General features: G+C 40.9%; 1 protein-coding gene across 2 annotated transcripts in view; it reads right to left on the reverse strand.

Annotated features, from left to right (window-relative positions):
* Nucleotides 1-27,013, reverse strand: part of pbx4 (pre-B-cell leukemia transcription factor 4) — a 49,146-nt gene that overhangs the window by 18,066 nt on the left and 4,067 nt on the right. Inside the window, exons 2-3 of one of the 2 annotated variants that reach the window (XM_053491429.1) lie at nucleotides 18,974-19,075; nucleotides 16,239-16,312 (exon numbers count right to left, since the gene is read on the reverse strand). In XM_053491429.1, the coding sequence (XP_053347404.1) occupies nucleotides 16,239-16,312; nucleotides 18,974-19,075 (176 nt within the window). The remainder of the gene's footprint in view (nucleotides 1-16,238; nucleotides 16,313-18,973; nucleotides 19,076-27,013) is intronic. The other variant, XM_053491430.1, reaches the window with a different exon arrangement.

A 27,013-nucleotide genomic window follows, 5' to 3' on the forward strand; every position in this document is an offset into this window, starting at 1 on the left:
GAGTAATTAAAAAGCAAATGGTCAAAGACAAATGGAGGAATATGCGCCTGTCGTTCTCGGCGGGTTTCCCCCTCCATCTGTGGCAAGCGCCTCTCTGCGTTCTTTAAGAGGATTAATAAAGCCAGACGCTAAATCTTTCAATTAGCACAGCTCGTTAATACACGCACGCCCACGTGTTAATGAGAATGCACTTTTTTTTATTATTTTTTTTAAAAATGCCCCACATCTGTCCAAGCTCAGCTTAATATCTGTCCCTTAGATAAAAGAAAAACAAAATGTATAAATCAGAGCTCACATTCAGAGGTGCGTGACACAAAATATACAGTGTGGGGAAGCGTAATAATATTAAAGAGTGTGTGGTTGAGGTGCGGACGACGTGGACGTGGTGCTCGGGTCTGATCCAGGTGATGAGTTAAGAGCAGACGGAGGAGGTTTGGTGTTCACTGCCGCTAGCGCTGTATTAATGGTGCCATTTTGAGTGCATTACAGGAGACGCAGTCCATCACGGGGCTCGGAGCAGCTCGCAGCTCGGCCTCTCAGACGACAGCTTCTCCCTCTGTACGCCTTAGCGCACCCTCTCTTTCTCTCTCTGCGTGTCAGCGCCACCCCCCCTTCTCGCTTCTCCTCAAGCCCCCCCGGTCTCTCCCTCTGTTCTCCATTTCAGTCGAGTTCTCCATGTGAGCTGCAATCCCTCATGCTGTCAGCCCTCCCCTCCTCCTTCCCTCGCTCTCTCTGTAGACAGACAGGATTAGCATTTTAATTGCATCAGCTCTCTTGGGGATTCGCAGCCTTTCACTGGGAGAGCGCGAGAGAGAAAAAGAGAGGGAGAAAGAGTGTGTGCGCGTGCGTGTGTGAGAGAGTGCGTGTTGTGGGGGGGGTGGGAGTAATAGGACGGGAGAGAAGAGGAGAAGCAAGGAGAAAATAAAAAGCAAGAGGAGTCACAGGAGGTGATATGAAAACGAACATGAAGGAAGAGGGGGAAAAATATGGAAAGACGGAAGGACAGAGACAGACTAAAAAGGAGACTGGTTTTGAAAGAGAGACGGAGAGAGTGAGCGCACTCGAGAGAGAGAGAGAGAGAGAGAGAGAGAGAGATCACGGTTCATGGTGGGCTGAAAGCGAGAGTACGAGAACGATTACGAAACCGCCGATAAATCTCCAAGAGGAAGGCTGGAGAGAAGGAGGGAGGGAGTTTGTGCGACTGAAACGAAATGTTACGAACACACATGCGCGTGCGTGGAACAGCCATAAGAAATCCAACGCTACATTTTGAGGGGGGTGGAGGGTAGGTGGGTTTGGGGGGTGTTGGTTATATCCATCACGACCATGTAATGTTTCACCCGTAACTTGTTTTTAATGACTGAATTTATAACGAGTGTCTCGGTGACAGGACTTGACTCGGCTTTTCATCTAGCGCCGAGAATTACGAATAAATTCCTGCTATTCTCGGATAAACTAATAGAGCTTCGGTGTGTTAAACTGCTGTAGAAACAAGACATTGTGTGAAAAAAAATAAAAAAGTAAATAAATAAATAAATCACCACACAATGTTTGGAGAGAATTTCTAAAATATACGATAAGTTCACATAAATTATGAGGAAAAAAATTTAAAGAAATTTAAACTAAATAGAAAACACTTAGGAAAGTTAAAGGGGAGAAAGAGAGAGAATGAATGATAAAAAGTAAAAAAAAAAAAAAAAAAAAGGAATAATATCTAGCTTAAGTGACGTTGGACTTATATATTTTTCCACCAATATGAAAAACAATTCCAAGTCATTACTTGTGTTACTCTCTAGTCTTACTTGTGTTACCCTCTTTAATCGTCCTCCTCTTACCTGATTTCACTTATGATCACGTCATCATTAACGTAACATCTGGAAGACGAACAAAGAAGCTAACGTTTACATTTTTCTAAACGAATAAAAACATCTTTCCTGAAGTGAGAAGTGTTTCGTCGGTGGCTGCTCAAACAAACGCACAAGGACGAAGAAAAACCTTCAGCGTCCAGAGGTTAAATCTTACATACGAGGTGAGATAACGAAGGAAGGAAAACGAGATGGAATGTAAAACACTGACAGTAAGGTGTCGGGGTGATTAATTATTAATATTAATTAGTATCCTAAGAAGAGGTACGAGAGGGAAAGATGTTAAAAACCTTTGTTCTACAGATATCACATCTTTAGTTTAAAGGGATTTCTGTACATATATAGAGATCAAATCACGTTTTACTTAAAAAAAACAAAAAAAAAAAACAAAAAAAAAAAACGATACCCGGTTTGATTCGTATTTGCAATTTCTCAAGATATCAGAACTCTGCAAGTATAATGCTTTTATAAACATCATGATTTTTTTTTTACCAGATTACAAACAGGATGTTGCGTGAATAGTTTAGCGTGCACCACCTGTAGGCCTGGGCGCCATTGAGTCAGTGTGGCAACGGATAAATCGGCCCACATAAGAACTGATGTGTAACTGAAACACCCGAGACACCCGAGTCTAAACTACCTGGCAAGACAATTTGGATGGGAACAAATTCACATTACGAAAGAGAATAATATTTAAAGAGGGTTTATATGTAAAACTATGCTTGGTAAAAATTTGTTAAAAAAACATTCATGTTTTTGTATCTAATATTCCAACAGATCTGACATCCTTCCTGCTTATTTCTGAAAATGAAATCAAATGAGAATCAGAGCTATTTATTTCAACTACGATTCAAAAGTCACTCTGGTTGACATAGTTGCCAAGCTAAAGTTGTCAGTTATAAGCAAACCTGGTCACTTGAATAAATTGAGGACGATCAAGCTGAATGTTATTTTAATAAGGACAAAGAAGTAAGTATACAGTTTTATCGGCATAACAGGTTTGAGCTCTAAGAGATGAAACTGACCAGTAATGTTAAATTAAAATTTTTAGTAAAAAGTCTAGAAAATAATATAGATACAATATAGATGCTGAGAAGTGCTAGGTGATGATAAAGATAGAGTCTCATCATTGTGATATTTTACATAAATGCTTTTTGGGGACATCACTTATATCTTAAATCTTTATTTTTTTCCCCTTTTTACACAACAAAAAAAAAAAATATAATAAAAAAAAATTAAAACAGCACAAAAAAAACTTAATTTATAATTTATTTATTAAAAAAACGTAAAAAAAAGTTGAGAATTTTAAAATTTTACACTTTGTTAAAATCATATTGCTGAGCAATCGCCACATCATGAATTTTTTTTTATTTAAATACTTATCTGGCATGTCCTTACATCTTATATTTGGTAATGCTTTTCTTGAATGAACAAAATCTGTAATGTTTAGATTTTTATCTTTCTCCATTTTCAGTGTTAAATATTTTATACGGCACTATTTTACATTCATTATTAATCAATCAGATGCATCAGTTAATAATAGTAATATATTTATTAAATATTAATAATTTGAGGCAGTTGAGACAAGAAATAAAAAACACTTGTATTTACATTAAAAAATTACTTTTGGAAGACATTGAGGTATATAAAAGAAATAAATACACACATACACACATATATATGTATATATATATATATATATATATATATATATATATATATATATATACACACATATATACATACACATATACATACATATACATACACACACAATATATAAAAAAATACAACACTGCTGCACTGCTGTCTTTAAAAACTGATACATCCGAGAAATGTTTTATGAAATGTTCATATGGGAAAAAAAATCAGAGAGAAACTTAAAATTCCATGGTTTTAAGATCATTATGAATTATGTATAATAAAGAAGATTTGTATCATTATACAATATTTTGTCGCATATCGCCCGCCCCTAATAGTTGATTTCACTTGCCATGTAAGTCAGGGCTGAGTTCTCTCAGGATGGTGCATCATGCTACAGTGTACAGCAAAGCCTATTTTGTATCGTCTAGTGTGTGTGTTAGACAGGAGTGAGCTGTCCAACCCATGGGTCAGCTCCAGCGCTAAGCAGCTCAGGTTAAGCACCGCCGATTTACCGGAGCACTCTGGCTCGAATTTACTTCACTCCCTGCATCCCTCTCAATCATACACACACGTGCACACACAGAGCATTGTGCTTCCTGCATGACGCAGCGGTCAGTGGCGAATGTCAACACTGAGATGTGATTAGCGTGTGAACAGCGGTGCTCACACCTTGAGCAAACACGCTGGCTTCGACCCAGCACTATTATCTCAGCTAGTGATTCATACACACTGACACTGGGACAACACACCTTCCTCCGCAGCGTGAGAGCGAGACGGCAAAACAAACCGAAACGCGTCGATGCTCTGGTACGGGTCAGGGAGAAAAATGAAGCCTTCGCACAGATGTCCGCGAACGAGGAAGAGGAGGATGAAGGATGCGTTTTGCTCGCGACGAGCCGTGCCTCATCAGCACAGCTGCCTCCTGTGCTAATTAGCACCGCCTCTTAAGGAGCTCCTAAAGACCTTGTGAAAAATGAACGCTCATTCGAGAGGTCGTTAATTTGCACCGCTATGCAAATTAGGTGGCAATTAAGCAATAGATCAGAGGAGCAGCTCCCATTTATAACGAGAGAACGAGCGGTATGACGGGGCCCGAGAGAGCCCAGCGTTAGAGCAACGCTCCATGTGCGTGTGTGAGGGCGTGTGCTGGACGTACAGAGGTCTAGAGGAAGCTACAGACTTCATACCGTAAATCTGTTACCGTAGACCGGATGGCTGGACGCACCTAAGAGATTCAGCTCGATCGGTAGTTCTGAAACCTTCGCGTGACTCGAGCAGATTACCTGAGAATAACGCACGGCTTTAGGCAAGCTTCAAACAGAGCTGGGGGGGGGGGGATCTTGTAAGTAAACATTACAGATGTAGGGAAAAAAATTATTCAGCGATTCATGATACTTTGGTGTGGTGATACATGTATGACTCCAAATTTAGGTAAATTTTTATAAATATATATAGTTTTTTTTTTTTTTAAACCCTTCCACACTTAAACTGTTATCTTTGGCCTCTTTTAAAACTCAAATTATGGCAGCAATGTGTGGTATTATATTTTCTCTAAAGATGCAAGTAGTTGCACCATCATTGATGTTATCATGTGACTGTCAAGAGAGAGAGGAATAACCAGTTGAGCTCAAAAATTAGCAAAAAAAAAAAAAACGCGACAAAGAAAATAAGGAAATAATCCCTGTTCAAAAGTTTGCATGCCCCCTTTATGCACAACTATTACAATGCAATCATTGATGCTAAAGTCCTTACTTCTCTCAGGTGGTAGAGCTGCTCATTTTTCTTTGCTAAATGCTTCCAGTTTCTTTAAAATTGTTGGTAGTCTTGCATGACCTGCACGTTCGAGATCTCCACAAAGTGGCATTCTTCTGTGATGCCACATGGTGTCAATGGTGGGTAAACTTGGCCTTAGCTTTGGACCATCATGTTAGAACATCGACCATGATGGTGCACAACTTGTATGCTGGAGAATAAAAATTGTCTGCCAGTATTTTCTGATAACATGCTGCATTCATTATGCCATCCATCTTGACAAACTTCCCTGTGCCACTGGAGCTTACACGGCCCAAACCATAAGAGATTCACCACCATGCTTTACAGTGGGGATGGTGTACTTTTCACCGTAGGCCTTGTCTCCAAACAAAGTTAAATTTTGGTCTCATCACTACAAATATCTGCTCCAGAAGCTGTGAGGCTTGTCTAGGTGCTGTCTCAACGTAATGGCATAGGCGCAGTGATGGCTTTCCTCTGGCACCTCGGTCATGCAGGTCATTTGTGTTTGAGTACCTCCTTATTGTGCTTCTTGAAACACCCATCACCACCTTCTTTCCAGAGCAGCCTGTATTTCTCTAGGAGTTGTTTGTGGGGTTTTTCTTCGTGTCCTAAACAATTCTTCGGCTGTAATGGGTGAAATCTTTCTTGATCCACCTGACCATGGCTTAGTATCAATAGAACCGCTTATTTTCCACTTCCTCATCAGGGTTTTAACAGTACTGACTGGCATTTTCAAGTGTTAAGAGATCTTCTTTATATCCTTTTGCTGCTTCCTAAAGTTTAGATACCTTACTACACCGCTCCATGGCAGTCTTCCCCATGGTGCAGCATCCAGCTAAGTCAAAATGGAGTCAATAATAACAATTACAATGATTCACAAGTGTCTCAACTCAAATAAATGTTGGACAAATTCTTTCAGGGTATGCAAACTTTTGAGCACCACAGTATTTTTTATGTTGAAATGGGTATAAAAAGTTTTTTTGGGGAGCCTACGTATACATGATTGCATTTAGGGTAGCAAAATATTGCAGTTCCTCTGAGGTGGTGCACTTTAAACTATTCACGCATTTGCTGGCAGCAGGGCGTCCTGTGTGGTAACGAGCAAATTACATCATTAAGTTTATTTAAAAACCTAAAAATCCGACTCGAAGCTACGATTGAATGAGGACAGTAACAGTTGAATTGCAATATGAATCGGATCGGTACCTGGTTTCGTAATATTTCAGGCGGTGGTTCCTGGTGAATCTCCCGTCCGAAGTTAATTATAATTAACGAATCAAAAATAAAACGGTTCCAGGTGAAAACAGAGCTTTTAAAATAAAATAGTAAGTCTCCTTTCCTCAGCCTCCTTATTTTAGTAACGTGGATCCTTTTAGTTTTTTTTTTTTTCTTAAATACAAAATTGTGCCAAGCTCAAGCCCTAGTTCTTGACTTTAAATCAGCAGCTTTTTAAAATAATTAGCTAGAGCTGAAAAAATAAAAAATAAACACCTCACTTCTAGTGGAAAAATAAGAGCTGGGTTATGTGAAAAAGGTTTAATCAAAAGCCTTTCAATAAACCTATAAGATCTTGGCCTGACTCCATAATTTGGCATCGGGGAGCAAGATATTAAAGTAAATTAAGCTTTAGAGTTCACAACCGGGTGAAAGGTTCTCATCAGCTGTAATTAATTCTTCGTTAGTGCGGATTATGAGCCAATGTGACGTGCGAACAACCCGTCACATCCATGCAGGTTAAGGCGGCCTGGCTGCATTTACATTCACGTTTAATTAAAAGAGACGCCGGGTTCTTCTGCCGGCTCGACACGCGAGCACAGACACCGAGATCTCATCACGCCGGAGCGTGCTTGCATCTGGGCTGCTGATTCACTCGAGTCGGCTGTTTCGATGTAATTTACAATCATGAGGCGTCTATTAATTACTTGAAATAATTAAAAGTATGATTGAAATGTGCGCACCACCCCGCTCCCTAAAGATCCGCTCGTGTGGAAAATGAAGACATCACGTCTAGAACTTAATCTGATGTCATTACCGAGAGCAGACGCAAAACACCGAAACAGCAACTGGACTGATCCAGGCTGGCAATAACACCCACACACACACATTTCGGGTAGGGATGTGAATGATGGACCGCAATTATTTTCAAATAGTGCAAGACTCGATGGTTGAGCTTGATCGATATTTCAGCACATCGTTCCAGGCCTGGCGGCCGTCACAAAGCCTCCAGCGGTTCAGGACGCAGGAACGAAACGCCACTCCCGGCTTGTCATTGTCCGTCCTCGGACGATTCCTCCAGGAATAACATAATGAGACAGAAGCACGGAGGGCCCACACAGTGGCGGCAAGCTGAAGAGGCTGAAGAGCACTGTGTGAAGAGGTGCAGAGGGTGGTGGTGGGGGGGCGGTAGTGGTGGTGTTTGTCAGAGCCAGGGGTCTGGGTGATATTAGCCGTCTGCCAATCCGGCGTAGGCAATGGACACGGAGTAATTACTGCTGCTCTTACAGGCTCATCAATCTCTCTCTATCGCTCTCTGTCTCTCGCACGCACACCCCCACATCACCCCCCTCCCTTTCCTTCCACACCACATCACCACCATCACCGCCGCTCGTGTGATCTTTTTCCTTCTCTGCCGCTCTTCGGAAGGGAACGTTGGCAAGAGTGAAGAGAGAGAAAAAAAAAACACGGATCGAGTGACGGCGCGCCACACAGGAAACAAGAGCGCGCAGGGAATGAGACGCAGGCCGAGCCAGATCGCTGTCATACGCCTGGTTTGAGAGAATATCGAACTGAGGTGTGCACATGGGAGAGAGGGAGGAGAGAAGGAAAAAAAAAACCGCTCTATTTTCCATGTGTGGCGTGAAGCGGAGTGCATTAGGGCGAGTCAGAGAGGAATGTGTTTAGCACATGTTTAGTTGGAGTCTCTGTCTGTCTGCTTGACTGAGCTCATCCCTGGTCTGTAATAGAGTAAGGCAGATTTCGGTGGCAGCCTTTATACATTTATCATGTCTGCCTATCAGAAGTCTTCATTTCTGCCATATCGGAGTCTCTTCACCGCCATCCCTCAACGTCAGCGTCTCAATTTTTTTGCCTCGCACTCTGTTGGTAGTCATTTCGGTGCAAATATGAGAACCGCTTTGAACTTTAGAGACGTCTATGAGACTCAAGGAAGAGACAGTTAACACGACTGCACTGGCCACATGACAGAAGTGCTCCGAATAACATCACCGAAAAGGCACGCAATTCCTTCATTTCATCCAAAAACACGCTGACACTAAAAACTCTAAATTTTTTTTTACCCCCGCCTCGTTTTTCCTGAATCTAGAGTCCAGAGCACATCCGAAGAGCTGATCTGATTTGTGATGGTCTTTAAGGGTGCCATTGGGGTTTTACACAAAACTGGATCACGGTGAGTTTTGCATTAAAAGGCCTGGAAGCAATTCATTAAATTAGTCTAACTTCCTGTTTTAATTTTGCCATATATGGGTTTGCACAGCTTAAAAAGAAGCAAAAAAAAAAAAGAAAACCCAAAAAACTAGTTCCAGAAAGAGCTTGAATGTTGGATGAATCTTGTTCCTACTAAAATGCAAAGCTGAGTTCACAAGCATGGCGTACAGAAAAGTTTGTTCAATCGACGTGAAAAACAAAGCTCCGTCTTTGAACACAATGATCCAGATGAAGTACTAAGTGGTGAAAATTAAATGAATGTATAAAAGTACTTTCTTTTCCTGCAACATTTAAATAATGTAAGAACAAACCGAACTCACCGCGAAAGGTAAAAAATAAAATAAAAATGGAGTCTAGTGAGCCAAAGTTTGCAAACTGAGCCAAAGGGCAGAGCTGTAGTGCTGCAGAAAGACATCTGGATAAAAGGGAGGAAAAATAAATAAAATGCTGGATGAGACATGACGTCTTTTAGTCATTAATTTAATTAACGAGTGTAAGAGCTCGAAGTCATGTTTTCAGCAACAGTGCTCCAAGTAGCACCTGCTGAGCACCTATTACTGGTACCGGTACTGATCTGGACCACAGCACAAGCACAGTTCTTGTTTTTTCGGTTGCCAAAAGTTCGGATTCTCAGTGCAGAGGGGGAGGAAAGAGAGAGAGAGAAAAAGCCTTTAGTGAATCACTTTCCTGTATCTACCTGCTGTCCCTCCTGCACGCGTGTGTGTGTATGCTTGTTCGTGTCTACCTTTTCAGCGCTCCGTCTGTTGGCATCCCTTCACTGCCAACTACCTGTCTGTCTCTCTGTCTCTGCTCGCTGAGCCTGCAGTGTTGGCATCATAAAATAAAATAGAAAAAGTCTCCGGTTTCCAGCAGCTCGTTAAATTTAACGGGAGGGTTCAAATTAAGCTCTCTGAAGAAGGAATAATAATTAAAAAGCTTTAATTAGGCCCGTGATTGACTCGACGTCAGGAGCGGAAGCTGAGCGAGACAGACCGAGCCTGGTGCTGACACCCTGCGCTACATAACTAATTACACCCTGCTGGAAATCTGGAGGGGCTTTACTGCAACACAATCAACTGAGGAAACACAATGTTGAAACTTTTAATTGCTCGGAGAGGGACGCGATAAATTAAATACAAACGCAGGATTCAATCATTTAAGCAGGGGTGAGGATCGGATCTGACTTCCGCGAAAACCGCAGACGCGCTTCGGAGACTTGGAAAACAAGCCCGACGTCGTTTTAACGGCTTGATATTTAAGAACTAATGAGACGTCTTTTTACGTGATTTCGACTTGACAACTTTGCAGACACTCGCTCCTGAAAAATTACACATCAAACACGATCCATCTAAAAGACTCGAAGATAGAAGCAGCTGCTGGGACGTAATCCATCATGAATTATTTGCACAGTCTGTACACTGGACAAGTGCTCACACAGATCAGCTGTCTACTTCCTGTTTGAATTACTTCCTTTCTTTAAAAAAAATAATAAAATTAAAAGATATTTAAATTATATTTTCTTAATATTCGATTATAGAGTTATACAGAACTGTGCAACATGATACATTCATACTACACGTGTGATAAGAATTTCGTCTGGGGGAAATTATTTCTCTAAAGTTTGAACACAATGTCTGATAGTGGTTACAGGTTTATTAAATACTGCTTTGTTTTAAAGCTCATATAGGTTTTAATGTTTATTTTTTTATATATTTTTTTATTGTACAGAAAAGCCATTTTGTCTTTGCAGTTTAAAGGGACAGTGTGAGATTTCTTTTTGTTGAGTCTGACTTTCAGGTGCATAAGTAAATCACAATAGGTCTTGATGGTTATAAATTTTCCTGCTAGTTACGGTTAGCAATACTGCTACTTCTGGTGAATGAAAGGAGTTGCATTCGTAATAAATACACCAGAACTTTAAAAGAGTAAATCACTCAATTTAGCTCAGTGGGACTGCAGATGGTTCCTATGAGTCTCAGCTGAACCTAGGATTGCATTACTGCACAGAACGAGGGTTGTGCAACTTGGCTCCCATCGTGCTTACAGTCCAGGTGACAACCATCACGCTTAGTGTGCAGAGCAGAAAAACTTATGATTAAGACCTACTGTAATGTACTTACATAACTCACCTCAATTTTGATGTATAACAGACTAGAAGAAAAACAAAACAAAAAAAAAACCTACCCCTTTGTGCTGCTACACAAAGAAATACTACTTCTCCCATCCACATCACAGACCTTTACACATTATACATGCTAAAGCTAAACCCAACTGTCTCATTACTGTTCATCTACTAATAACAATAGTCCAGTAGACAACTTTGATTTCTAAAATAGATTTCTAGGTTTTTTTTTTTTATGTAAAAACTTGTGCAGGGTTTTTGTAGATATTAGGAACAATTACACTGGTTCTTTTTTTTTTCTTTTACAGAACTACCTGTGCATGTGATTAATTAAACATACAGTGTAGAAACATGGTAAAAAAATTTTTTAACGTTATCTTCTACAGCACATAAACACAAAGACACACAACAGCTATTAGTAAGGCAGTGAGCGCACTGGCATTGCTGTAAACGTATCCTGTCTGAACCGCTGACCAACCTTGGGGTCAGATTGGCCGATGGGATGAAAAGCATCCGAACGCAGACTGGTTAATAATTCACCTTCCTCTGCTGGGGTTAGAAAAAATATCACGTTCTGTCGTAATGCGCTCTAGCGCAGGACTGTGGACCTGCTCAGGGGAACACTGGAAGAAATGTTGGGCCTCGTGGACGCCAAAGGACGCAAGCAAAGAAAGCTCCAGATTTAATCTTGTTTAAAGCTCAAGTTTCTCAAATAACAGAGCTCTGAAACCGAGCAGGCCACGACAAGCCGGCACTTAGTGAGGAACGTACTGGAGGAGCTAGAAGAGAGGATGAGATAATTGGGGGAGTGGACTTTTATACAATTCTATTAATCAAACAAGATTATTAACAAATGTATTAAGCTGTTCATTTTTTTTCAATAAGTGCATTTTTATACATTAATAGCATTTCTTTTTCATTTACAGATTAGGGCTGGGCAATATCACATCTATATGAAACAATACACCGATATTGAGAAATATTGTTGTACCGTTCATCTCTCAATTGTCAGGTTTTATAATTTTTTTTTCTTTTTGTGTCAAATTAACAACCACAAGTTCTGTTTCTAAAGCAGCTGCTTTTTTTCAATCAATTTACTTTAAAACTTTAAGGCTATTCTTGCAATTATACTTTCTTTTACTTAATTTCTTGAAAAAATTTTTTTGTAATAAATAAATAAAGAATAAATAAATAAAAACCACACCACCATTTTGGTTTTGCTTTAACTGTCCAATTATCATGATGATAATAATAATAATAATAATAATAATTTCTTACACTCTCAATTTTTACAAAAAATTTTAAATACTTTGTCCAATCGCAGTTACAACAAATACAATGTTTATTGCTGTACAAATCTTCAAATTCCGCCCTGCGCTGTATTTTATCGCGACATAAATATTACACAATACTATCGTACAGGTATAACTGTCTGTTTAGCAAAACCTCATCTTGCTTTTCCTCTTAAAACAGCAGGACCGCGTCATATGACTGTCTTATTAATCAGATTAATTGCTTTTTAATGTCTCTATGATGCAAGCGCGGTGCAGGAACACACGCGAGACTGGAGTTCATCTAAAAACACAATCTAATGTGCAAATGAGTCCCTGACAAATTCCACGTCTAATAAGAGCTTGGCGGCATTAGGAGCTTCGTGCCAAGGTGTTCCCTCATCATGGAAATTAGATTTTTTTTCTCTTTAAGTATTTTCTACCTAACGAGATTGTGTTACTCGTTCTGCAATTCCTAAAACTTTTTATCTGCGCATGATGCTGTGGCTCAGCAGTTGACGTTTAGCTCGTAATGCCGAAGAAACGTGAAGCCGTGCTTTAATTTCCGAGCACACGCAGCTGAGTTAATTCATCCCGGATGAGATCTGGCGTCTGTAAAGGTCAAGGCTTCTTTATGATTAAATGTTAGACAACGTGAATATGGAATACGATGACGGTCTACATGGATTATGCTTCTTCTAGAAGATGACCCAGGGCTTAAAACTTTCCCCCCCTTCGCCTTGGATCACGGGATTCGAATGTGCACTTACGAGTTACGAGTCGTTATCTGTTCACGGCGAGATGCGTTTGAGCCACACAGCCACCTTTGCAAATATGACCCTGATAGCTAATCATTTCAATTTTTCTATCAGCCCGCACTGCAAATACTGGTAATGAACGGGCGGCCTGGGCTCGCCGCGATAACCCGGCTCTCGAAATGAATTTCTGGTACGGCGCAGGAGGAGAGAGATAACGCGATCAAAAATGACTCAATCTGTGAACAAAAAGTCAGCTTGTTGACAAAGGGAAAGCTGCGAGCAGCCGGTAGGAGATAATACCAAAAGGTGTAAGAGGGGAAAAAAAAGAAAGGGGAAGAGAAAAAGGGAGGAAAAAAAGGGGGTGGAGAGGCATAAAGACGGAAGTAAAAGAACAATGAAAAGAAATGAAAGAACTCTTAATGTCTTTCCATTGTCTTAATCAGCTCCAAAGGAGATTAATTAACAAATCTTTGTTTGAAAAAAAAAAAAAAAATCCCCTACAGGTCACATGGCACTGCGTTTCCTTAACAATGAGGAGAAGTGCAGGGCTCAGAGGAATTCAACATCCCTTCCCCCAACCGCTCGCCACGCTAGTCCTCCCATCACCCCCGCCATTATCATATCAAAGCCCCCGAGTTCATAGCGAAGTCTCCTCTTTCAGCAGAGAGAGAGAGAGAGAGAGAGAGAGAGAGAGAGAGAGAAAGAGAGAGAGAGAGAGAGAGGGAAAGAAAGAGAAGGAGAGAAACACACAGAAACAAAGAACTAATAAAAGAAAGAGAGAGAGAGACAAAGAATTGAATTGAAAAAAACAACTGAGAAATAGAAAAAGAAAAGACGAAGATACAGAGGGACAGAAAAGAAAGATATTGAGAAAGTCAGATGGTAACGGAATGAGAGAAAGATACAAAGCAAAAACAAGTAGATATAGGGAAACAAATAGACAGAGATAAACAGAGCGAGACAGGGAGAGAGACAGAAGAGAAGGGAGAGAGAAACAGAAAAGGAGAATCAGAGAGAGAAGCACAGATTGAGCGACAGAATGAGAACGATACAGAGAGAGAGGTGGTGAGAAAAACAGAGAAACATGGAGGGAAAGAAAGAAAAGAAGAGGCGTAGGCAATGGGGAGAAAAGACTCAAACAAATACTATTTAGAGATGTAGAACTTGAAATCAGAGAGAAAGAGAGAGAGAAAGAGAAGAGCATCAGGGCCGACTTGAACTAAGACTACTTTTATCCCTGCTGCTCATCATACAGGAAAAAAGAGAAGAAAAAAAGAGCATGAGCGAGTGAGAGACTCTGAGGTTTGGATGTGTGAACGTGTGAGCTGAGCAGACAGTGCGAATCTATGTGTGTCAGACAGACAGAAAGCTAGAGTGCATGTGTGTGTGAGCTCATTAACATGGTAACAGTATGTAAAGTAAAAGGGTGTGTGTATTTGATTTCTCTTTGTCTGCGTCTCGGGTCGTCACAGCGGCATGGACGCAGCACTCGGTCACCTCACAACCACTCGGCTTACCTCTCAACACAGGAGAGCTGCATTAAAACGCGCGTGTGTGTGTGCACGAAGTGTGTGTGTGTAGGTGTGTGCGTGCACGCACGTATCTTCTCTCACAGGTCCGCCCTGGGCTGCCGGACTCGATGTGAAAATCAAAGTGAATGACATTAGGTAAATAAGACAGCAGGTTGCCATGGTGACGAGAGGGAAGAGAGAAGGGAGAGAAAAGAAGAGCACCACCATCACCACTACCACCCTCCCTCACCCCCACCCCACCCCTTCCCCTTCCACTTCGACCCGTTTCTTTCTCGCATGCAATTAAGCGTTGAAAATGAAGCCGGATTTATTCACAGATCGCCGCCGACTGAACCTTTTTAATGCTGTAATCCGAGACCTCGTCTTCGGCCAAGAGCCCGGACTCTCGCGAGGAAAACCTGAGGATAAAAGATCCTAATGAACACGGAGTGGTGCTAATGATGCGCCCGGCTGGCACCATTTCCCAAAGCGAAGCGATACCTTGCGTCTCGCTGAAAAATGCCTTGAATAAACGAGACAAGGCCGCACGCGCCGCGCAGGCGGACTCCACTCCGACTCATTAGACGCGTCACTTTATGTGAATAAATGTTACCACGGCCTTATGTTTAGTCTAGAAAACACTTCCTTCTTACTGAAAGTCAATTAGATATGGGAAAAGAGGGGGAAAAACCCAGTGTCCTACTCTAAAAGTAAAATATGCACCGTGGCAGAAAAACGTAGCACGCTAGATTGAGATTAAGTGCTCTGAAGCTAGCGAGGCATATGGAAGGCAAGATGATAAATTCATGAAGCTGATTGGTTGGAAGGTTTCTATAACAACTGCAAGGAGGACCACAGATTTGTATTTATACGCACGCTAATATGCTACGGTTACTATAGTAACAAAATGTTCAAAGGGAGGGACTTAAGTCTACTAATATGACTAGTTAAAGAATTTTTCCCCAAACCCATCGTGAGCGAGTTTGCTTCCTTGTGGTTCCTCGTTCACGTGACCGATCTGTACGACGGCTTCGAGAGAGAAATAAAGACAGGCTGGTGATGGAATCAGTGTTTGCGGTACGTCTACAACATAAGCGATAACCTGTCTCGTGGACGTTCCGCATGATTGAATGTCTCCGTTCAGGGAGAAACATGAAACTGGATAAGAAATGCAACACTTCAGGGGAAACTAATCAACCTACCTGTTATGTGCTACCTTTGCTAATTAAATGTAATACGGTTAACTAAATGGCTGCAAATTGAACAAGATTATACATCCGGGTTTGCTTTTAGACGAGCTGGAGCGAAGAGGTGTTCCTGTTCGCACCCTGAAGTTGATTCATTTCCAATAACAGCATGTCCTGGAGTATTCCTCTTATACCACGGTGATGTCATTTATAGTATTAGTGTTTTATTCACACATCTTCTGTGATGAGGAGCTGCAGGTTGATCTCTCTCTCTCTGCTCACTAGCACTTTCAAAATGCTTCGTCTTAATTACAGAGCGCTGCTAAAAACTGTATGACGTTTTCCCGAGGTCGCAACCAGACACACCTCGACCGATCAGCCCTGCCGCACGGCTCTGTAATTAGTCACAGCACGCCTTCAGAATGCCGGAGGACTGGCGGTAAAACCGCGCCAGCACAAACAGAACCCTGGTCAAGGCGCAGAGCAGGAAACGTGTATGTAGGTATATATGGAAAAAATGAAGGCAGCGCCAAGTCTGTGTCTTCTTCTGCATGAATGATGTCAAGTCAGAGTTGAAAGGGAAAAGAGAGAGAGAAAGAGAGACACAGAGGAGGAGAGAATAACGATGAGCGAGAGCGAAGTTGAAAGGAGTGAACGACTTACCCGTCTTCTCTTTGATCTCGCACAGCACGCTGAAGAGAGCCGGCTTCATTCTGTGGCAGTTCAACGCATGTTTTCTGCAGAGAGAAAGAAATAAAAAACGAAAAATAAAGAAAAGAGAGAGTGATAGTCAGTACGACTTTACGCAGACAGGTAGCCGGTATACACCAGGACATACATTATGATAGTATATAGATAGTATAGTGCGTTATAGTACAATATAGAATATCCACCGTCCGACGCACGCCTCTCTCACCCGCACAGGGAATTCATTTTGTGACTAAACGCTACGAATCACAAACGACCCGCAAATGCACAATGAGTTTTCGTACATTATTAATATAAATTTGACAAGCCGGAGTGCTTTTTTAAATTTTATTTATTTTTTTCATTCTTCTTCCCTCTTGCTTAAAAGCGACCTCGGTTGCCTGTAACGAAGATATTGAGGGTGCTGAAGCGGCCCTTCATGCTTCTCCACAGCTAAATGAGTTGTTAAATGAAGCATAGCCCTAATTTGTCTGGAGAGAAAAGCTGTTGAAGAAGCAGAAGCATCATCTTCATCTTCATCATCGTCATCTCCGCCTCCAGCGCTGCTTCCCACCTCCCCTCTACACCCTGACACTGGACGGGCGTTAAAACAGCGACAGCGCACAAAAATGCTACGTTTTTCGCTCCGCAGCTGAAGTGTGGGGTCCTGTCGCTCCACGTCACATCAGGACCGCGATTCCTGTGGCGCTGGCTGAGATCCGATTCCAAAACCTTCCGGACATAATTAGTGAAATGAAGCGTCGTAGGTGGAAAAGGTTTAGAAGATTTAACAGAAATGTGCATTTTTAATTTAAAACAAAATGACATTGACTGCAGGGTTAATAAAGCGGCTCTGTGAGATACAGCGCAGGGCCAGTGAGGTTCAGCACGAGCGAGGAATAAACTTGCAGTCATTGGAAAATAATCAACGAGCGATGCAGATTTGATTACTTTGCTACAGCAGCAGCAACACACCCAGAACCGCTTTATTCCTTTTATACTACAGCCGTCTCAATAATGTGTCTGGATTACACAACCGTTTTTGAATAAAGCATACTTGAATTTTCTTTTATTTCTGTTTTACTCTTGGAAACAAAACACAGACAAATTTAAAGCTTTACCATATTTTTATATTATTTTTATTTATTTATTTATTTATTTATTTATTTAAGGGTCCAAGCACTCAAGTCAGGATGCATCTAATATATGTTTTATTGAGAAAATCATTTTAAAGCTTCATAGCTATAAAAAAAATAAAAATAAATAAAATGAAATATAAATAATATAAGAATAAATAAAATATAAAAATATATTAACAAATAAAATATAAATTGAGTAATAAGTCCAGCCTATGGAATTATTTTTATATCTAAAAAGAGTCTCAGGCTACAAAAAGAAAAAGAAACAATGATTAAACAATTATGCCTTTATGTAGGACATATTTCTAACAAAAAAGTATAAATATAAAGGTACTGCTAAACCTCTGACACTGGAGACTCCTTCCAGTCCATTAAGGTTAATTAGACATGCGACACCAGGCAATCGCATCTTACAAACTGCTAACACACTCAGAGGAAAGTTCTTTCGCTCGTGTGCGCTCATCGGCCAGCACTCGAGGGGACAAAGATATTCGAGTCCTGTATGGAGTTATACAAGTGGATAGAAGATTGTAGCTGTTACCATAAAAAAAACACAAGCGTGTCACTTTAAACCTGTGGACGACTCAAGACTGCTGTTATTATCCGAGATGCTGTCTGACCAATCAGAATCAAGAACACATCGATCAGCTACAATTAGAACAGTACTGATGATAATCACAAAAAAGTGTTCCACGCGCCATACTTCAAGCTAACACTGTGTTAATTCAACTGTTTTTTTAATACCCATGCAAACAAAAGCAAACTCAGTAAAGAAGTCTAATGTCTCACGATGACCTCAAACACAGCAGCACGATCGCCCGTTCGCACCTAATACTCCAGAACAAAGGCCAAATTAATTCTTCCTTTTTAAAACAAACGATATGCATTATGTAGAAATGCATCACGCAGATTGCTTTCTGGAAATAACCAGGCCTAAAGGCACGAGGCATGCGAATAACCTAATAACCTTTGACACGTCGCACTTAGATTAGCCCGCGGTGTATTGCGCGCTGCCAGAAATAACCCACGCTAATTAGTGTTCTCATTTAAAATACGCCACGTTCGCTGTTAAGAAGAAGTGGGTGATACATTCAGGGGTATAATACAGCAACAGGATGAAACACGGATGGGATGGGGGGGAGAGAGAAAAAAGGCTCGTTCAAGTCTGTAGGCATTACTGAGAAGATTATTTATATACAAGTCTCATTTTCAGGGTTATATACCAGATATGAGATATGACACATCGGAAATAAAAATAGTCTTAAATAAAAATAGTTAGGGCTAACGCTGACATTAATCTAAAATCTTTCTTACAGATGAAGGATTATCGAAGATAAAACATTGCAGAGGTCTGAAATCTGAGAAATATAAAATAATGTACAAGAGTTCTATATGATCTACGACTATTTGTAGAAAACACACACACGTTCATATAATTATATATATAAAAAAAATATATAAAAAAAAAGAGAACTAACTCTGAGCGTGTCCTGGTTTTTGTTTCCCCGAGTGAGAGGGAGGGATGATGAGGAGGGGAGGAAGGGGAGGTTTGTCATGCAGTCCTGTACTGACCTGTGTTGGAAGTCGAGCGGCAGGGTGCATTCCCCCCCTGCCGCGCTCCCCCCGGCTCCCCCTGCCTGTGTGGGGTCGCCTCGTCCCTCCTCTGGCCAGCATCTGGACAGACGGCACAGGGGGAAAGGTTGAGGGCAGCCAGCGGAGAGCGTCAGCACTGGCCTCGCCTCCCGTCTCACAAACCCTGATTACTCAAACCCAAACCCGACTCTCTCGCTGCAACTAAGCTGAGCATGACGTCTCAGAAATTTGTGAAATCACACACGCTTTCCCTAGCTCTGAAGATATCAAATAATCGGCAAAATCCAACACAAAAAATAAATAAATAAATAAAACACGCCTTGTATCACTATCACAGTATGTCAAGGAGGAAGTGAACTGTGAACTAATTCTGTGCGATTTCGATTGTGTGTGATTTTCCAGACACAGTTTAAACAAAAACCAAATAAATTAATAAATCGTAACTACCTCCGAAAATGTCTCCTTAACACCGGAGTTCAGCAAGTTGCATCAGATCAAAATGGCCGCTCACATCAGCGGTAACGTCGTACCTTTAAATGCTGTATATACATCTATATCCATTCCTGCCTAGCCTGACGAAGAGAGCCATAAACACCATACCGTACTTAGCTGGATAAACATGATTATTTTTTTAAACCCTTCTTTTTAGTCCCCCCCGCCCTGAATGCAGCCTTAAGTCCTGTGGAAATGCGATAAGTTACGGAGATTTACATCGACAAACAAAAAGAAAGGGGAAAGGAAAAAAAAAAAACTGTGAAATGCGATTAGACGATGGTGTAATTAATTTGAGAATTATCTCCAAATATTGCTCTCATGTCTGTGTTCACTCTTCTCAGGTGATTTGTAGGATTTCTCCTAGTCACATTTCTGACCTGCCATGTTTTTGTTTCTAATTAATTGACTTTGCTTCATCGAGGGAAACTAACAGCACATCAGGTAAATGTACGGCGCTTATCCATACGGCTAACCACAATACAATAAAAACACTCCCCCCCCCCCCCCAAGTAAGACAGTAGTGCTGCAACACTGAAGTGCCCTTGATTTCATTTCCTTTAGTGAACATGTCTCTCGCTATTTCAGTTGAGATTTGTGTTTGTGTAAAACGGTGTTGCAATCGCACAAAGTGAGTTGTCTTCTGTTTGGAAAAAGAAAGAAGGAAAGGAAAAAAATAAGGCAGAGCTGGTGCACAACCCGCTAAATCCCCCTGGCTTATATCAACATCGGGACATTCCAAGTGAGTTACGTCTCGTGTAAACTTGAGCCGGTTTCTTTTTGCTTCGCTCATAAAACCCCAAGCGCACAACCAAACCAAACTGGCCATCCAGCTCGGATTTCTGCTTGTCCTCCAAATCAGGCATGCTAATCCTAACTTGGTGTACGCCAATGGTTACGTCTCGGTTCTGTTTGTTACAGTGACAAACTACAGTACTGTGCAAAAACTATTAAACCCCACACTGCTTTATGCATGTTTTTTTTTCTTTCAAAAGAACCAGCCCTCGTATTTTTTTATGTAATGTAATCTTGAATAGTTCTCCTTAAGCTTCCTGAAGTACTTTTCCCCCCCTTTTTTTTATAGAGGAATGTTTGATTAATAGGTCACTGTGTGGCTTAACAATCAGTAAGCATAAAAAAACACATCTAACTTAAGGCATAAACCCGTGAGAGACAGGTGCAGATGATGATCAGGCCAGTAATTAATTTAGATAGTAGTGATATTGAATGCTGAGTGATTGGAACAGTCGAGAGGGGAAATAAGGTTGCTGCTGAGGTTGTTACATAACTTGCATCACTTTTTTTTTTACATATTGTAGCTTAAGGTACTTTACAGCATGTCGCAGTAAAACATTTGTTCCAGTTTCTAAAGTGCAATATTAACAATGGGGGTCAATACTTTCCCACAGTATTGTAGTTTACCAGCGTCCTGTGTGCAGGATGAAAATGATCATGAAATAAGATACTAAAAGGAAAAAAAAAAAAAAAAAAAAAAAATTTGTTGAGGCTGTGCTGTTACAGCTTACGCATGTGAGACATTCTGTACTAATCCAGCCTTTAAGCCTTATTTCAATTATTGTTTTTTTTAATACGTTTTTAAAAACTCCCATTTATTTTTTATTTTTTTATTTTTTTTAACAATGAAACTTGAGCAATGAGTCACCGGAGTGAACCTTCATCAGTAATCAGGATCTCTTCATTCCTAATCATCACCCTGATGATTTCGCCTCATTTGATCACTTTCTAATGCAAATGGCGCTTAATTAATGTTTAATTTATAAAATTACACGAGCTAATCAAAATATTCTGCATGACGTCTACTAACTCGATGTCTTTGTTAGAGCTGGGTGTTATAACGAGATCATGAGGACATCGAGATAAACTGTAACAGTCACATTTCTGAGATTGTGAGATTCTTAAACGCAGCTTTTTACAAGGGTTTAATAAACAACCAGCTGACTCTGGAGCATCTTCATACCATTCACGATTGATTTGTAACGTGTCCAAGAACTACTGCTTCAACCCTACATGCTCTTCAATTCACCATCGTTCACATTATGTTTGCTCTTCACTCTTACACTCCAGGCAGCAGTAAGCGTCTACTTGTTTTGTGAGCCGCCATTAAACACAAAAGAAGAAGAGAAGGAGAAAGTCGTTTTTTGCACTATGCCAAATATTATTGATATTTCAGGAGAGAGAAAAAAAAAAAAACAAGTCAACACGCTTTCGAAGACAACACTTTCGCCTGCCTTCCTACCGTATCAGCTCTGGCTGTTTTGGTCAGAGGATGAGATTGGTGCACGCCGAGCTGACACGGAGAGGAGACAGAGGGCACTGATGATGTCGCGCCTGAACAGCTATCTACTTTCGTTCTCTGGGTACGATCACTTCCTTGTTCGATTCGAGCCATGTCCGAGTACATCGTATCGTGCAAAACCACCCCTTTAAGCAGACCTCTTTAAGGCACAGTTTCCGAGCGATTGAAACAAAACGCAAAATGGATCAAAGAAATGTTTTGCAACATTTAGACTGTAACCGTCTATATATTTTATGATGTTATGAAGTGATTATGCGAATTGACAAAAACAAATGAGCTGGCTTGTTTCATTTCCTCCTCTCTTTCTCCGTTTGCAAGCTTTAGATCGACAGTTCTGACCTGCACCACAGCCGTCTCTCTATAAACCATCACCTTGGTTGATCCCGGATCAGACTCGTGCTTCTGTTTATCGCCCCAGTGACAGGAGATCAGACAGTTCAGCTTACTGGCTTATTAGATCATTCCTAGTGTACCTTGAGCAACGAAATCCAATAGATCCACAAAACCAGATTAAGCGAGATCAGGAGCACTAAATGTTAATATAAAGTTATCAGAAATTTCCACAATGCAACACCAACTAACGCGTGGTAACAGTAGACATCGTGTGGGAGATTTGGATTAGCTTGTGTAAGCCAATTAAACGTTGCAGTTGCATTAGAAAGCAATAAAATGAGCCGAAATCATTGTGTATAAAGGATTCTAATTCCTGATGAAGGTTCACTCTGGTGTCTCGTTGCAAAGCAAGTGATTACTTGTTGGTTGGTGTTTTTGGTGCATCACTCAGACATTAGAGAGGTAAATAATAGAAATGTGAGAGGGGAGGGGAAAAATTGATTCAGTAACGCATCACCACACTGACTCTAAAATAATTTTGTTATAAGATTTTAATTTACATACGTTTGCATTTGAGGTGGTAAAACTTCACTGTTCCTCTATAACTCTACGAGTAAAGCACTTCACACACTGGCATGCAATAATACAGCATCCTGTGTGGCAGGAGTTCATTATTTATAAAATTGTGATACTTGCAGAATCGTTATACAAATTAAATTGGCACACAGGTGTTGGGATATCGTATCGCATAAACCCTGGTAATTCCTGTCCAAACAGAAGGTCATAATCAGGATTTTGGCGTTATGTCGGAATAGCACTGCATATCTATTATCCCTACATTTCCCAAACAGAATGGTATGAATGAGGAGTGGAGACATGGAGCAAACTCTGGACTCAAATTCCCTCAACGCAGTGCATCTCTGAGCTGGGCTGTGATCGGGGCACTCATCAAAATTTAACCAAAAAGTATAAAGCACCAATGCAATGCTCTCTCTATGGGGAAAGGCAGTTGCATGTCGATCAGCAAGTAGTCAAACAGCATTGTGGGTAATCTCAAACTCGTAACTAAAAGGTGAAGAAAAAAAGACGATAAAAAAATAAATTAATAATAATAAAAAAAAAAAACTCTAGTCAACAAGAGAGTTTAATCTACCTTGGTGAAAAACGAATAGTGCATTACTTGTTAATTATAAAATACTGACATGCACCTCGTTTCGCGTGTGCGTTACATGCCAGAGGAGGTTTTAATTAGAATTAATTTCACTTTAAATGTATAAAAAATATTCTCCCTATGACAAAAACCCAGTGGTCCATAAAAAAGCGTGTAACATAGAGACACTTCTAAATTAAAAATGATTGACGTGCACAATGCATTATGGATGACGCAACAGATCATTAAACCACTCAGATGACAATGTACCCACACAAAGGAAGGCTTGTTAGGACGCCTTCGGAGGTGCGTTTTAAAACCAGCGATCCTATTTTTAACACCGAGCAATGAGTGTGGGCCGATACCTGATACTAATCCAATACAGACATCCTCTTAGTAACCGAGTCTCTGCAAAACATTACAGGCGTGATGCGACTCGCTTATAGACAATGCGCCCTTTGTTCATTTAAAAGTAACGTTTGTGGCGTTGGATGCGACTGCGGGGGGAAAACAAGCATGATGCACCCAAGCCGAGCGGTGTGTAGAGCTGGAAACCGCAGGTAGACTGACGAGTCGATTAGAATTCTTTTTTTTTGGTGTGCATTGTAATTTTCAATTCCATGTGAATAAATAGCAATAAAATTTGTCTGATTTATCGCAAACAGCTAGATTTTGATAAGGTTTAAAGTTAGTAAAAAAAATTATGCTGAAAGTACCCGATATGACTTGTAGTGATGATTTTTAATATCCAATTTTCATCGCATACAAAGCCATAAGCTCTTCTTCACCACGCTCCAGTCCAGTAGGTGGCAATATTGCATAAACCACACAAACTTTTTACAGTTTCACCGTTTTAATTTTCAGCAGAGACTGATATTCTTAGAGATTCGTCGATTTTAGATTTTTTTCCCCCTAAATATTTAAAAATATGCAAAAAGTCGCAGCTCTGCTGATGTGATACTTGTATTTATAAGTGTTTGGGACAGAACCTTAAATCAGAAGAGAACTGAGTTAGTTTAATAAGTGAGTTAGTGACTGAGTAAACACTAATCGTAGCCGGTATGCTTTCCTTTCTGCAAACAACTCCTGAAAACACACTGCATCTGGTCCCACCAGAAAATCAAGTAGCTCCACTGACAGGGGTTTGGAGAACTTTCGCAACCATTCCTCTCAGACAGTAAGGCTGGGTGATACTTGTCATGAACGCCAAAAATATGGATTCACACAAGTAAGATTAATAGACGTGTGGATCGTAGCATCATTGATAAAGCTTATGCGATCACAAGCCCAGCGCTTTTGCTTACTGTGCAAGTGAAACCTCTCTCTTAGTGCTGAAGGTGGTGTAAATATTCTGAAGTGTGTACACACACACACACACACATGTCTTCTGATTGGCTTAACTTAGAATTCCGTGTCACAATCAGGACTGGCCGTCATTCGACCTGCAGACTGGAAAAGTGACACGAACACCTACACAGGAAGTGGGTTCATGTTTTTAAAAACCATCTTTTTTTATATAAAACTTCTGACTTGAGCGTACCAGGCATTATCCCCATCCGTGTGCCGTCCTCCCTCCATCTCATTAATAGAAACTCGATTTTGCGACCAGCTGCTCTCGTGCACACATTATAGGAGAATTGATTGCACGCCGCACACAATGAAAAGGATGAACACCAGGGAGGGAGGGACGAAAAGGAAGGAGGAAGGGGGGGCGGGGGTCGAAAAAGAAGTGAATTAATTAAGAGAACCAGGTGGTCAAACGGTTTGGTGAAGAGGAAGAGGGGGAGAGCGCAAGCTAATGACGCATAGCAGAGCAGCCGTGATCCTTCAATGAATAAAAAAAAAAATGTATCATCAAGGGAGGGAGAGAGAGAGAGAGAGAGAGAGAGAGAGAGAGAGAGAGGGGGAGAGAGAGGGAGAGAGAGGGGGAAAAAAGCTTGGGGCTACATCCGTGTAGGGACTAAAGAGTGTGTCAAATTAACGGCGATCCAAAAATCGTATACCATCATAGAGCGAAGTAGTTAGACGAGCCCCGATTCCTTTTGTTTGCATTTTTTATTACAACATGCACAAATATATATGGACGTGATCCGGTCACCAACACATTAAACAAGCCAAATCTGTCATTATTGAGAAAAAAAAAGGGTTACACATGAGATGACCGTGCATCTCAAACGTTAAAAAAAATTGTCAAATCTAATCCTGTAATATCCTAATCTTTTGTGCCAAACTGTTCAGTCCATTGATGTTAGAATCTGAGAAACATCTGACTGCACTATTTTGGAAAACATCTGAGATTTATGTACAACAAATTTACCAAAGACGATTAGCGTGTGGGTGCCAAAACTTTTAGCCGAAAGATTTTCCCTTGGCATAATCCAAGAGGTGGTTGAGGGTGCCAAAACTAACTTTTTAGAGGACTTTTTCATGGACGCAAAAACATGAGCTAAACACTGATTGCTAATCAACACGTTATAGAAACGATTCCTGCGGTATGCATTTCTGCGCTCTAGAAAACCTCACGATCCCACAATTAGACAAATCCCACCTGTACTTTCAGGCCTTTTCTCATATTTCAACCATCACCACTAACATCACTATTACATTGGGGCAAAATACTAAAAGTTGTTTTGCAAACATAATGCAACAATGTTACTGACAAACACCATCTAAATATTTTGCACTAAGGATGACAAGGCTGTGGGTGGCAGAACTTTTAAACCCCTTTGCCTCAGACCATCAACCTTGATGCTAAAAACTTAACAGCAAGTTGTGTGGAATATACATAAAAAATTTGACATCGGAAAACAAATGAACGACAGTCAGGTCGCGATTACAATTTTATACGCATAAAAGAATGCCGCAGTGCGCGTTTTAGCCGTTTGTAGCGAACTCGATTGCTGTGAGGCGCCGATTTCACTAGCAGCTATTCCTCTGCGAGGTCTTCGGAAGATCATGAAAACTTCCTTCACATTACGATTCACTAAAACTTGAAACTCATTACGAAAAAAACAGATGATGTGTTGATTCTTCGCTAAGCAACAAGTTTTTTTTTAATAAAATAAATTATATAAATTATTAGCCCTAGGTTTCTCACACACAATGTGACGTACACGAAATGAGCAAGGTGTTACCATGGAAACGATAATGTAACACTAGGTGTAATTTCTCTTGTAACGAGACAGCTGCTGTGATAGAAAATGGATCAACACCTCCTGAGGAAGAACTCTATATCGCCACGGTGCAAAAATAGCGAATAAAGACGGCGCGTGCTCTCTGCGAAGTGCTGCAGCACTGACGAACATCATTCCGAAATCCCGCTCTCAGCATGACGGCAATGACTTAATTAAGACTACGTGATTATCTATGCTAATGAGGGAGCAGATTAATCGGGTTCGTTCATCCGCGCACGCTTGGCGGGACATGCGCTGCTCTCTGTACAAACACACGCTTTTTTAGCGATTTACGGTTATCCGTGCGTTGAGACCTTGAAGGAGGAGAGCGAAGTGAAACAGGGGGTTAAGTAACGGTCATTACGGCAGATTAAATCCGTGTAGCGTGACTGAAGCCGGGGCTCCGCTGCGTTTCTCGGCCCACTGGGAGAACTTGTGTAGAGCCGAACTGCTCCATTAAAACTCCTCTGCATGTGACTAATGCGCAACAGATGGATGTGCGCTGTGCGACGGTGTCGCACCCTCCTATGACAAGAGCACTCCTGGTGGTGGCG

Source organism: Clarias gariepinus, chromosome 3, assembly GCF_024256425.1.
Source record: "Clarias gariepinus isolate MV-2021 ecotype Netherlands chromosome 3, CGAR_prim_01v2, whole genome shotgun sequence".
NCBI lineage: Eukaryota > Metazoa > Chordata > Actinopteri > Siluriformes > Clariidae > Clarias > Clarias gariepinus.